The following is a 14,747-nucleotide window of genomic DNA, read 5'->3' as shown; positions in this document are numbered from 1 at the left end:
TTTAAACTTTCCTCTAACTGCCAATCCCAGAATTTCATAGGACAGAACCATGGCAGTTAAAGTGGAATCATAATTCTGTAATTGTGTTATCTGAATGAGCCCAAGGCCTCAGTTCAAAGGGGAAGGACCAAGGTGATTAGAAGACAGTCTCTCAAGACAGTTCATCATAACAAAGCATAAAGAAAAATAGTATAATGGATAACATTAATAACTAAAATTAAATATTTTTAAAGGTCAAAAGAGCAGCAAAATAAACCAGTATGTAGCTAACAATACCTTTTTTTGTTAAAACAAGAGTAGTATTAATTTAAAACCAGTCCACTATTTGTAAAATTTAAAATTCAAAAAATGGTCAGGGTTTGTTAATGAAAATAGAGAGGTAGTTAGAGAGGTAGTCAAACATACTTTCTAAAGGATGGACTTCCAAAAATACAAGGCTACTGCAGAATAGGATCTGTCAATGTTGCTGCCCCACAAGTACTTACTGAGATCTGCAAGTAAAGCCTCTGAGGCTAATTTTAAGGCTTAGGCAGGTTCTAGGTGCAAGGGAGGTCCTTCAGTTAAACCAGGGGTGGGCAAACTGCAGCCCATGGACCACATGCAGCATCCACAGCCATTTTTGCGGCCCCCAGGGCCCCTTGGGATCAAATATGCCCACAAACGTCCTCTGGCAGTAGGTGAATTTTATCCCTATTTCTGTATCTGCCAGTTGAGATTAACCACTAGAAGAGCCAAAAAAGGAGTTGAAAGGCAAAAGAGTGAGGGAGAAACTGAGTTATGTCAGATCCTAACCACCCCAACCTAAGAAACATAGGCACTATGCAAAACTTATTAATCCAAGGAGAATATAGTTCTAAGTAATTTTTAGGATCCCAAGGCTGAGGATATTTCAGATGCAGAACAGATTCAGCAGTCCTAGTTTCAACACAGTTGAGCCTAAAGCTCTAACTTCTGGCATTTGAATTCTAAATTGTTCCCATTTGTGTGGTGCTTAGTTTTGGCAAAAATTGTAACTCTATGCAGGATCTTCACTGTCCAGCAAAGAAGACCTTCCTCTTTCCTGTCCACACTTCAGTAGGTACAGCTGACTCAATCCATTCCTTGATCTCTATAAAAAGAGATGCTTATGTCTCTGAGGAAAAGGCTAGAATGTGACTCACTGTATGAAGGATCTGTGTTAAAAAAGTGTAACATTGGAAATGTATTTACTAGAACAATAATCTCCTGGTCATTGTATCTTAAACCTAGGGCTCACTGCAGTTTAAACTGATTCCTGATTTTCCCTTGCTCCGTGTTGGAAATCAATTCCAAAAGGTCTCTCGTTCCCACTATCAAAGCAGATCTTTTTCTTACCCCAGTGTGATCGCTTTTTTTTTTTTTTTTTGGTGACATGGTTGTCGTCCCCACTAGTTGCACTGCTTCAAATAGGCTTTGGGTGAGGAGGAAGCCTGGGATGGAGGAGAAGGAGTCAGCCAGGTACAGAAGGAGGAAAGTGAGGAATGGAGGGAGAAGCAGGAAGCTGGGGACAGAAGAAAAAAACTGGGGAACGGAGGGAGAAGGAGCCAGCCGGGGATGGAGGGAGAAGCTGGGGAATGAGGCATGAGGATGAAGAGAGGGACAATGGTGTTTTTTTTAAAAAAATTGAATATTCTATCAATTTAACTTTTTAAAAAATGCACCGGCACAAATACAAACGCAGCGCTGAGAGGGGGAGAAATGGTGCATCTGCAAAAAACTGAGGTGGGATGGTAAACACCTCTCTGTCATTAGTCCCTCCCCACCAGAATGAATCAATTCTGATCTGTCGTTCCCACTTATTGAACTCACATCAGAATCAATTCTTCTCAAAAGAACCTCTTTCAAACTACTGTCTGGAAAAAAAGGAGGTTGTCTTTACTTCGCTTTATCATGACAGGAATCGATCACATTGCGACAGGAACTGGTTTCAAAAGGAAAGGAGGGTCATTTACACCGATTGGCAATTCGCTCAATTTCATAGTGGGAACGTGCCCATAGCAGAATAGCTTTGGTAAACGAGACTCTTTACATACTTGAATATAAAAGGTTTGCTTACTTTTTATTAAATGTTTTGAAATTAAAAATTACTGGATTTGGACAAGTTGATCCTGTATTTATAATTCTGCCATGTTCTCCTGTTTATTCAGACTTTACACCCAGCCATGTTACCCAGAGAGAAATATACAGCAGTAGCTTCCAAATGGCACTCTGCCCACCTATCTCTTGCATTATGTATGGGATGCCTTTTTATCCTCCCTGAAGGAAGGCTTTAGAATGATAGAAACAGCTGGTATGAGAAAATGGGAGCAACTAATCAGAGACAATCTGTACCCATCAGGTGAAGTATTTTTCTTTACAAAGTTAGCACTACTATGGTATTACCTATGAATACTACTGGCAATTACATTTTACTCAGCTGCTTAATCTGTATTGATCTTAAAGTGCCTCTTTGTATTTATAAGGAATATCATGATACAGAGAACAATTTTCAGCCTGAGCTCTTAAAATACAGCTCTTGTGCAAACTTGTAATGAGAATCTCACCTCAGTTTCCAAAGCTGGGCCTGTCAGATTATGAACCTACCATGGGCAGATTCCCTTTGATTCCCCCACCTTTTATTTTAAAAGAAGAAGAAACATATCCTACAAATAAAGCCAGACACTTGTGTGCAGATCATTGAAAATGGTTTTCACTCCAGCTTCTCTCTCTTTTTTTTACAGTGTTTCATATATTTAATATTTCTTTCTTTGTTACTGTATACCATATACAAATAGTCAGTACAAATGAATGGTTTAACATTATGCTTACCCCCATATGCTCCCAAATATTATGCTTTGCTTATGAGATACTGATGGGTTTCTCTCTCTCTGGCTGCTGTTGGATTTTCTTTTCTTTTTTTAAAAAACCCTGCTGGAGCAGATGGGCTCTTTGATCTGATGCAGTAAGGCAGTTCTTATATTCTGGCTTCACAGAATGCAAGCTGTGTCCCAGATTACTCTTTCCATTGTAAGATATTGGAGGAAAGAGAAATTAAGTCAGAGTTTAAATAGCCACTACTTGGATTGCCTGTGGTGAGCAAAACTGCCTCCAGGTAACAAGTTGTGTAAAATTTCATGAATGGGAGAGAGGCAGTTCCTCTTTTTGTTCAGGCTATTGTTCCTCAAAACGGCTTCCTTCCATGCACCCATTTGCAGAACACTTTAGCCTAAATCCAGCTGCTAGTCCCAACTAGAGAAGACCAGCTGAATTAATCATGAAATAAAATCAACCCTCATTTAAATCCCATGGACTCAATGAATCTAAATCTAGTTAAGACTAACAATTGGATTTTGCAGTTTGGTTCCTGTGCAACTGTTTCCTATCCTCTGGTACTGGAGCCTCCCCAAGATATAGCTCATTTGGTGAAGTTTAGAGCTATGCATTTTAGTTTTTTATCTTTTAAATTACCCTCCTGCAACTTCAAGCAATAACAGATATTTTGGGCTTGAACTCCTTTTTAACCCAGACAATTTAAATGATGATCAGAAATCTTTGGGCTGTAGTCCAAAACATGGTTGGAGCAGCTGTTTAGTGAATACAGCCTATGCATCCCTCACTGTGTTCCTCCTCCTGTACCTACAGCAAGATAAAATTGCTACAACAAGTACAGGAGAAAGGTAGGCAAACAGAGAAGTGCATAATATAAAGATGCAGGATAGGTGGGGCAAACTATTTGATATAGATGGATAATGTACATGGGGATATCCACAAGAGTGAACTATGCTGTGGCTATAATATCTAACACTGGAATATAACATCTACCTAGGAGCAAACATCAAATAAATCAGTGGTACTTGGTTTTGAGTAAACATGTATAGAATTGCATTATAACAGGGGGAAGATCCAGATAAACATGGACTTATGGGATTTAGAAAAGAGTACTATAGAAGAATAAGAGATTGAAGGAATATGGAGTCGAAGGCTTTCATGGCTGGCATCCATAGTTTTTGTGGGTTTTTTTTGTGCCCATGTTCTAGAAGAGTTTCTTCCTGATGTTTCACTAGCATCTGTCTTCCCAGGGTCACACAGTATATACATACCCAACTCCTTTCCAGGCAAGCATTCCCTGAAGTTACCAGCAACAGATGCTGTCGAAACGTCAGGAAGAAACTCTTCTAGAACATGGCCACATAAACCCCCCCCCCCCAAAAAAAAACCGATTGAGGGAATAGTTATGCCTGACAATTTTGTATTCTCCACAGTTTGAGATAGATCAGAATGACTCGCATCTCTCAAATGAACAAATATGCAAATCAGGATACAGTAACTCCCCCCCCCCCCCCCAATTTCACACTTCTCAAAGCAGCTTTCATGGAAAAAAAAGAAGGTATGGGGGGATTTTCCCTAAAGATGATTAGGGAACTAATGAGTGGAGATGTTATTGCAAGCTACAGACAGATTTTAACAAACCAAAATTAATTAATTGATTTTAAAAACAAATCTAAGGTGCATGGATTGAGATTCTCTAAAGCATTCATGGTCTAGGAATTAAGGTAGAAACACACACACACAATTGTTATATACTGTACAATGACATGTATTAAAATGGATTCTATAAGAAGTCATCATGTGAAAAACTGACTATAAAAGCTATACCAAAAATAACTGGGACTCCAAAGCAACAGGCAGAGTGGAAAGGAGAGCATCCAGATTGTAAACCGCTTAGAGAATGCTGAGTTCACTATTAAGCATTATAGAAATGTAAATGCTATTGCTATCCAGAGCAGATGATAGTCCAGAGAATTATTATCATGAGAGGAAGCAAACAGAGTAGCCATGAATGGAAGCAAAAGCCACTGGCTCTGCATTCTTCAACAATTTGGCCCTGGATAATGGTTCTGATCCATCAGTTACAACTGGCTGACAGCTTCTTGCTCTCAGTTCCGTGCAAACAGATGGAAATGGGAACTTCCCAGAATATGTTATAATAGTGGCAACATTAATCTTCCCCAAGTCAATGAACTCATAAGAAAGCATGGCCCAGTTGATCCATACTTTACTAATTCAGAAATAAATGTGTCCAGCATGAACAGCATTTTCCAAAGCATTTTTCAAGCTCTTCATATATCACACCATTAAGATCTACTCTAATAATGCAGAACAATCATTCTGCTAGTTTTATAATAAAATGCACACAATATGTATATTTTATTGTAAATGTGTATAAAACAAGTTCTTCTGGTTCATTACTTTAAAAGCAAATTTTGACCAACAGAAACCAACTGTGCCACATCTCTCCAAGTTATATTTTAATGCAGAAAAGGAATAGAAAAAAACTTGCAAACTGAAATTATTTTTTTCCCTTTTTGCAACCAAGACACTGAATTTATTACCCTTCCAACTAAACCAAAAGGATAATCATATTACATACTAAATGTTAGTGGCAGTATTGGGACATAAGCCCAGAAGTCTATTTGATGTTATGAAAATGTATATATGCTTTTTTTCTGTGTACAATAAATATGTTTTTGTTTGTTGCTGCAATTGACTAACATGGATACCCTTTGGGAAACTTTTTAAATTAAAAAAAAAACTAGAAGGGTACACACAATTGACAATTTGTAACTGTATGACTGTAGCGAAGGGCTTTTGAGAGCCAAGAACATAATTTTGAAGCTGCTTACCCACTCTTCTTCATCATATTCTGAATGGTGCGGTATAGAATCTTGTCTCTTGATCTGGACAGGATGATCCTGATTAGATGTATCACCACTTTCTTCAACACTACTTCTTGGCACTGTTGGTTTTTTTAGGACACAACCTGGACGGGCTGTGTATAGAGCTAGAAGGGCACTTCTGATCAGTTGATCTTTAAATGCATGCACAAATAACTCTGTCTAGAATGAAAAAAGAGTGTGTAATCAACGACGTGCAGAAAAGGCACATGTAATTTACAATACCATAATCATGATGGCCCTCAAATCCAGGGAATAAAATACAGCATGTTTAGTTAACATATCCATACTTCTATTGCTGAAACATTATTGTAAGTTTCTGCAGCAGGACTTCTGCACACATATGTAGAAAAAAAGTTAACTGAATGCAGTTTGTGTGTGCAGTTATGTGTCTTCCAAGTTGCTTGTTAACTTATAACAACTCCATGAATTTCATAAGGTTTTCTTAGGGAGTAGGCAGAGGTGGTTTTTCCAGTTCCTTCATTTGAAATATAGCCTACAGCACTTGGTATTCATTGACACTCTCACAACCAAGTACTAACCAAAGCGGACACTGCTTAGCTTCCAAGATCAGGTGGGATCTGGCATCTTTAGGGCAGTGATTACTAAACTTTTATTCTCCAGGTGTTTTGGACTTCAGCTCCCTGAAGCCCCAGCTAGTTTGACCAACAATTAGGAATTCTGGCAGCTGAAGTCCAAAACATCTAGAGAACCAAAATTTGGGAACCAGTGCTTTAGGGCATGCAAGCACCTTTGATTAAATGTGCATAGAAATGCTACATAACTTGCACTCCAATATGAAAAATAGAATGATAGAAGAGTGCATCTATCATTAAAAAAAAACACAGTCCTTATTTTCTGTGTTTCACATTACACTAATTGTTTTGGAAAGTCAGAAGAAAGAGAATTTTTTAAAAAAACAAACAAGTAAAAACAAATCACAATACATGAGTATATATATTTGTTTTTATTTTGCTTGCATCCAGCTAATATATTTTATCTATGAATGGTAAACATTTACTGAATAGGCTCATTAGTACATGCAGATGTTTTCAGAACCCTAGCAAGTTAAGAAAAAGATGCAAAATGTACCATATGAACACTATCACTCTAGAGAAAAATAGTTCTAAGAAATAACTGAAAGAGAAGAGACTGTCAAGAGTTAAGAAGAGGAAGCATAAGTATGTGAAATGCCCTAATCTCAAGAACTGGGACCCCCCACACACACACACCCAGGTTACATTTTCAGGTGCTGCAGAGTGCTGGGGAGGAGACCTATTAGCAACCAGATGTAGTACAAAGCTGGATTTAGATGGAAGAGACCATTTTTTTTACTGTTATACTGGTGAATAAATCATCTAGTTAATAGGCCATTTTTAAAAAAGAAAATTAATGTAGAATGCATCTAATAGTGGACAAATGTTCCTAGAACAGAATCTCCTTTTTGCTTATTTATTTTGGCCAGATGGCTTTTCATTTTTTAGCTCTGCTGGATCATCCAGAAGAGAAATGTAAGCTATCCATCAAGTAAGAGGTAGATGGCATGTACTAGGAACTATACTTGGAAAAACAAGTTAACCATGCCTCAATAATAATAATAATAATAATAATAATAATAATAATAATGGTAGTTTTACAGCTGACTAGATAGACAGATAGACAGATAGATAGATAGATAGATAGATAGATAGATAGATAGATAGATAGATAGTAAATTGACATAGATTTTCTACTCTCCATGTTTAAAATCCATACAAATGTCTGAGCCTACATTTACACTCCAGAATTATTGCAGTTTGATACCACTTTAACTACCCTGACTAAGTGCTATGGAATTCTGGAATTTGTAGTTTTGTGAGATAGTTAGCCTTCTTTGTCAGAGAGCTTGGCAGTTAAAATGGTGTCAAACTGCATTAATTCTGCAGTATGGCAACAGAATGAGAATCATCCAAGAGGACCTGGAAAAGGGTAAATTCAGTGGAATGCTGCTTTGAAGTAGTGTAAGTTTGAACATCACAAAACCTATGTATAGATTTATTAGAAAAACCACCATTGAGTGTAGCCTTAGAATAATTTAATATTTCCTCATACAAAGGAAGCAAGTATCTGTGAAGCAGAGTAGCAGCTAGGGTTGTTCTAGTTGCCACTGCAGGACCATTTTGAATCTTACCGTTTCTGAAAGCATCTTTAAGGAATTCTTCATGCTGTCTGGCAAATGCTGCCTTGCAGAATTAAGCAGCAGGTCTGCATGGCTTGATATGAGAGGCTGGAGATGATTGATGTTACTGAGAACTTCTTTTGCCTTAGCTGTGTTTTCAGGTGAATAGTAAATACATTGGTACCCAGTACTGCAGAATGAGAAATGCAGAGACAAAATAATATTTTTACAAAGTCAAAATGTGTTTTCAAATTCAAGGGTGAGATGGCTAAGTGTTAGCTGTAGGCAAAGGCTCTCACTGGCCTTGTAATTAATATGAAAAGGTATTCTAAAGTTCACTATAATACATTCGTATGCATTATTTTAAAACCCAACTTGCTACAGGCTAGAAAACAGACCTTGCTGAAATTGTCAAAGAAGGTAACCTTTTCTTTGATAGTGACTCCAGGCAGCACTGGTGAAACTAATTACCCCCTGGAGCTCTTTGAATGAGGTGTACTATCACAACCAAACAAGCAAAATTTAAAAAGAGTAGACATGTTTCAATTTTATAATGTTCAAGACACAGAAGTTTGATGGCCAACCATGGAATAACTGAAACAGAAACAGAAAACTGGATTAAATAAGGGCCACTTTATTTGACCTACAACCTATTTAAGTTGTGTTGAACCTGGAAAGGTGCAAGAAGGGTGGGATCAGTTGAGGCAAGGTACCACCCCTTGACTACAGTACGTCCTCAGTCTTCGCTTGTGTGAAACACGTTAGCCCAGAGGGAAATCCAATAACTGGCTTGTTCCCCAGCTGACCATCTTCTGGAGGGCAAACCCAGGTCACTCCCTCCAAGTCACAGAACCTTGTAAGTGAGCGCGAAACTCACAGGTCCACTTCAACTATAGATTCCTTCCTCACCCACCTTGGGTCACTAGACCTAAAGAAGCACTTCCAGAGTCCTGCTCTTCACCAAAAGGGTGCAAATGTGTACACCAAACTCTTATATATTCCCTCTGCTACCCCTTGAAACTTATTTTTTAGATTGTATGCCTTTGGCAGGATTTAATTGTTTTAAAAGTGCTATGTAAATTTAAGGTGCTATAGAAATAAATGATGATAATAATGGTGATGATGATGATTACAGAAACCACACTTAGGCCCCATGCATACTGTCCCGAAAGGCCGGCCTGTGGGCGGAATCAGGGTGCAGCATCCTGATGACACATGCCCTGACTCTGCCCAGGGCACCATGGTGCTGTGCGCTGCTCCGGATGGTGCGTAGCATCTGGATGATGCAGCACCGAAAGGGGCACCATACAGCCATGCTGCCATAGCTATGGCACCCTTTGGAAGGCGCAAAAAAGAACCATTTTTTGCGGCTCCTTTTTTGCGTCATCCAAAGGCCGGATCAGAGCCATGGTGTGAGGTTGCTATGGTCCCATACAGACAGACCAAAATAAAACTGCTTTTTGTCACTTTGGAGGTATGCTGTTTAAATGATGCATGCGTCCTAAGAGTCCAGAAGCTGCACTCCAGTCCTTAGGACTGGATCGTGGCTTTCATGCCCTGCACCAGATGCAATAACCTCTGGCCTCTGACCAAGGAGGATATCAAAAGTATACCCTCCCCTGCAGTACCATTTGCTGCATTGCTCCAGTTAGATATTATGTAGCCATCAGTGACATATGTAGCATATGGGCATAAATAGACTTCCTCTCTACCTTCCATTCCAGTAGTGTCCATTGTCTTGTTCTATCTGCCCAATTTAGTACCATTCTGATAAATGCACTAAGGAGAATTTCTACTGAGCACATAGTCATTGTTATTCTGTGCTTTCAAGATGTTTCCAGCTAACAACAGACCTTTCATAGGGTTTTCTGGGCAAAATTTGTTCAGAGGAGATTAGGGACAGGCCAGCTGAGCTGACCCTAGTCCTCCTAATGCTGTACAAAATCAAAACCTTTCTCAGCTTAGGGCCCTTGAAAATTAATTAGGGCTACCATGAGACACGGGCCTGAATCTACAGGAACTAAGCCGAGCAGTGGAGGATACGGAGCCTTGGAGACTTCTCATCCACAGGGTCACCATGAGTCAGGGTCAACTCGAGAGCTGTTAACAATGACAAAACATGATCCTGGCCTGCATTTCGGTCAGCTTTATAGCTGTGTTTTGAGCTGAGACAGTCAGAATCTAGTGTAATTTATCTCCTAACTTTCCATGACCCTTCATTACCCCTTTTTGGGGTTTTCTGCTGACAAATCTTAGCTAGCAAAACTGTTCTGCTGGCAGATTGTTCTGTAGGCAGATCTGTAGGGTGAGATCTGCTGGCAAAAGGGCATTATCATTCACAACTGTAGGTATAAATACAGTGATTCACTATTATTATTATCAACTTTAATGTTATCCTACCACCCCCTATTAAACATGGACTCAAGGTGCCTACAGTGCATGCCTAGGTGTGTGTGTGTGTGTGTTATTGTGCGTCTTCAAGTCATTTCCAATTTATGGCAACCCAAGGGGGACTCTGCCATGTAGTTTTCTGAGGCCAAGAGTTTTTAGCTTGACCATGGCCACCCAGTGGCTGAGCCAGTAATCAAACCCTGAGCTCCAGAATCCAAGTCCTATTCTCAAAACATTACACCACACTGGTTCTCAGATATGCACCCACCCACCTGCCTATCACCTTCAGAGTTATAACACAGGGAGAAAACTGTTTTAGTTAATACAACTATTTTTGCAAGTACATGGGACAAAGAAGAGCTGCCATTCCTTACAAGCTCTAATACAGCAGTCCTCACATTTAATTCCATAGGCTTCTTAGCTGGTACAGCACACCACAAGGTTTTTAATATAAAAATAAGAAAAACAATTTTAATGTTAAAGCAATCCAAATGTTGTGAAAACATATATTCTTAATATGTTCCCTTCCACTTATTCACATACATTACATACAGACACAAATACAATGAAATCTGATACAAGGCATGCATGCTCAAGATAATTTCTATTACCACTTTTTGATAACAGAATTTAAGATGGTAATCTTCACAAATATAAGGAGTGAATAAATGAAGAATAAGGCGGTGAAAAAACTGTCAGATTAGCTTTTTAGTGAAGTGAATACTAATATGATAGTTGAATGCCCAGTTACTTATAACAGAACAAAATGCACTTAAAGGCAAAAATAATGGTTCCTGAATGTAATCTTGTTCATACTGTCTACAAATCTCCTTGTTATATACAGCATATACTTGAAGATGTATTTTCAAGGAATCTATAAATATGTCTTCTGGGTTAAAGTTGGGTTTGTGGGTTTTGTTTTGTTTTTTTGCCCCTTTTGGAGTTTGGAATGTCAGTACTGCCATCAATATAATGTGTACACATGATTTTAAATAACCACATTGCTTGTTAGATTAGTTTAAATTTAATGCCCTGGTGGCGCCCTGGTGGCGCCCTGGTGGCGCAGTGGGTAAATGCCTGTACTGCAGCCATTCACTCGAAACCACGAGGTTGCGAGTTCAAGACCAGCAAAAGGGCCCAAGCTCGACTCAGGCTTGCATTCTTCCGAGGTCGCTAAAATGAGTACCCAGACTGTTGGGGGAAAATTAGCTCACTTGCTAATTAGTTTACTTGCTGTTCACCGCTATGATCTTTGGAATAGCGGTATATAAACAAAACAAATTATTATTATTATTATTATTATTATTAATGCTGAGTTTTGACTTACAGAATTTTCAAAATACAGACTACAAAATTTGCAATACAATTTGAGTAAGTCTTATGTGTTATTGAGTAACCTTCCTTGCACTAATTTCCTAATATATTAAGAACTCAAGTTTAAGTTAACTGCCTGGTTTTAATGATAACACACTATAATTCCAATCCTGCTGTTAAGTGAGTAATTCTTGTAAATGAGTTACAGCAACGGTCGCCCGCCTCACCGGGCAAACTGTTTTGCCGCTAGACGCGGCTGGACTACAAGCCCCAGAGTGCTCTGGGGCCTGCCCGGCTCCCTATTGGTGCGCGGGGGCGGAAGGGGCGGCCCTTCCGCTCCGTGACGCTCTGGGAGATGGTTTCGTTGGTGCGGGGCTTCCGGTCCTCCAAGGCTGCCCATTGGTGGGCTGGGCCTTGGAGGCAGGGCCCCGCACAGCACGCAGGGAGGAAGGGGCCTAGGCCTATATAAGGCCGTGTTGCTGGCCCTTTCCCTCAGTTGGTTGCTTGGCCTCGAGCAGAGCGGAGCCAAGCTGTGGAAGGGAGCAAGTCTTGGTGCCCACCGCCCGCCCACCGCTGTTGTTAGGTGGTTTTTAGTCACAACTTGGCAGCAGCATAGGCCAGGATCTGCACGTTGTGGTACCAGGGCTATGGAGCTCTGGTTTAGGAGTCAATAGGTACCCGGGGGCGAATAGGGCAGGCGTTTGGCCATTGCGGGGGCCAGAACGCAGGAGTGCCTCCCGGTGACTAGGGGCTTTGCGAATTGGTGAACGCAAGACAAGGTTTGCGGTCAAGTTGTGTTCCTTAGCCCCTAGGTCATCCCAAGCACCAGGTGGGTGCCCGGTTTGGATAATCAGACTACATCGGGTGGTTTGATTGCACAGATCCTGACCTTATGCTTTGTGCCAACCCTACCAATTGTTTGCAAATAAAGTTGTGGCCTTACTTCCAACATGTTGTACTGTGGTTATTTGACAGCAACATCTGAGGCAATTGTTATCATCTGGCATTGAGTAAAGTTTCCTTTAATCATTATTGCTATTAACACTATGTATAAATGGTAAAAAAGCTTCATACAGAAAAGAAAATCCCCACTAAGACTGGAAGTCACTTATTACACATATTATGTAATTTATTAATGTTCTTCTGTCCCTCCCATAAACAGACAGCAAACAGTATGTGTCATGACGGAAGGTGCAGTTCTGGAACAGGGACCTGCCGGAATACAACTCACTAGTTGTCATTGGCCCTTTTTTAGAGGTATATTCTATTTTAATTGCCATGGAAACATTCTCTGAGATCCTGGAGTTTGTGGTTTTATGAGACATCAAAGTTCTCTGGCAGAGAATTATGAACCCTCCTTCATAAAGTGAGTATTGCAGGAATCTGTAGGATGTTGCCATGACAGTTAAAGTGGAATCACAGTGCTATAACTGTGCAGTGTAAAAGGGCCCATGCAAAGGGACAATGGTCAAATCAGATTCCTTCTGGCAGTGGCAAGGGACAGAACTACATCTCTCTGTTATAATATGCAATTCAAATTTTTAACATGTGAGATCTAAAAGGATTTCCAAAATTATTTGGGGTTAGAGTGGAAAGGAAAAATTGTTTGCTCCTTTAATAGGTTTTCCTTCAATAGGTTCAGGGCACTAGACATGGCCTTCCTTCTCCACACTTTATCCTCATAACAATCTTATGATCAGGTCAGGCTGAGACAACACACAACCAATGGTAAGGCATGGTGAAAGTGGAAGTCCTACAATTTCTGGAACATCTTGTCTAGGAGGTTTTACACAGTTGAGGGGTGGGAAAATAAACTGTATTTTCATATAACAAAATGTTTAATGAGTAAATGACATTCAAACCAGCTGGGAATTTAAGACTGAATAGATGGGCTATGAATACGCCTTTTAAATAATTACATGATTAAATAAACATGTATCACAAAAAGTTAATACAAGTGCTTTTTTGAAATACTGTACTGAATGAAGTGAGCAAAACCAACAAAACCAAGACTGAACTCTTATTGGCCTGCTTTGAATGTATATTCCCTGAAAGCTAAACTGCATTTTAGCTAGCCAGACACGAGTGGCAGGCCCACCAATGCACACCAGTGAACTAATCTTGGTTAGTTTAAACTACAATTCTTGTTATATCCAAACTGGGGAAATTAGAATTGTTTTCCATGTACTAACCATGGGCTTGTTAACATGGACCAAATAAAATGGTTGCAACCTATTCTGTCTTCATGATGTAAGGCCAGTTCCTCATCAAATCTGCGTCATATCAGCCTTATGTCACTGGACAACAGCAGGGACATATATGTAAACAGCCACCTGGCCTTGTTACAGAAAATATAGATAATGAGGGCATCTGGGCAACTCTAGGGCCAGAACACTCTGGGACCAGCTGAGTATTCTGGCTAGTGTAAATGATCCCTAGGATATTCAGTCACCTCTAAGGATAAGGAAAAGAGGGAGTGAACAGACCTATTGCTATTTGTCATCAACTTGACTTTGGCATATGATGACCCTATGAATGAGAGACCTCCACAAAAGCCCCAGTCGCCAACTGCTCTTTTCAGGTTTTGCAAACTCAGGGCAGTGGTATCCTTGATTTAATTAATCCACTTGCAATGCAGTCTTCCTCTCTTCCTCCTGCCTTTTACTTGCCCAGTACTCACTCCTTAATAGGTTAAACTAGTAGTTAGCTTGGATTTTAAGACTGAACATGATTATTGTAAGTAAGCTCTCCTTAAAAGCATCTTTGGAAGTAGACTGTAGTCTATGAAAGCTCATACTATCAACTTCTTTTTTTCAGTTGGTCTCAAAGGTACTACAAGATCTCTCTACATATTGATTCTGCAGACTAACACAGCTATATCTTTGAACTGTCCTTAATGTTTTCATTCATTTTCTTGTTAACAGTAATGCATCAAAACCAAGGCCGGTTACATAGTATAATAACATATCAAAACCAAAATTAATTTGATAAAAAAGGGAGTGTCTTAAAGTTCCATTGGAAAAATTGTGCCTTCACTGATCAAAACCTTTCAGAAAATAAATAATCAAACATTTGATTACATTACTTAACCTAATTAAGACCACCAACCCGATTATATCTTGTAGTAACACTTAAAATATGTTTGTTTTATA

General features: G+C 39.5%; 1 protein-coding gene across 8 annotated transcripts in view; it reads right to left on the bottom strand.

The window, feature by feature from the left end:
* INPP4B (inositol polyphosphate-4-phosphatase type II B) overlaps nt 1–14,747 on the bottom strand; it is a 339,484-nt gene that overhangs the window by 73,106 nt on the left and 251,631 nt on the right. For all 8 annotated transcript variants that reach the window (XM_089525748.1, XM_089525750.1, XM_089525752.1 and 5 more), the window contains 2 exons: nt 7,903–8,080; nt 5,682–5,894 (listed from right to left, as the gene is read on the bottom strand). In XM_089525748.1, coding sequence (XP_089381874.1) covers nt 5,682–5,894; nt 7,903–8,080 — 391 coding nt within the window. The remainder of the gene's footprint in view (nt 1–5,681; nt 5,895–7,902; nt 8,081–14,747) is intronic.

The sequence above is a fragment of the Sceloporus occidentalis genome, unplaced genomic scaffold (genome assembly GCF_023333645.1).
Source record: "Sceloporus occidentalis isolate IW3139 unplaced genomic scaffold, rSceOcc1.0.p SCAF_5, whole genome shotgun sequence".
Lineage (NCBI taxonomy): Eukaryota > Metazoa > Chordata > Lepidosauria > Squamata > Phrynosomatidae > Sceloporus > Sceloporus occidentalis.
Note: the sequence above shows the minus strand (reverse complement) of the source record. Positions and strands in the feature narration are given on the sequence as shown.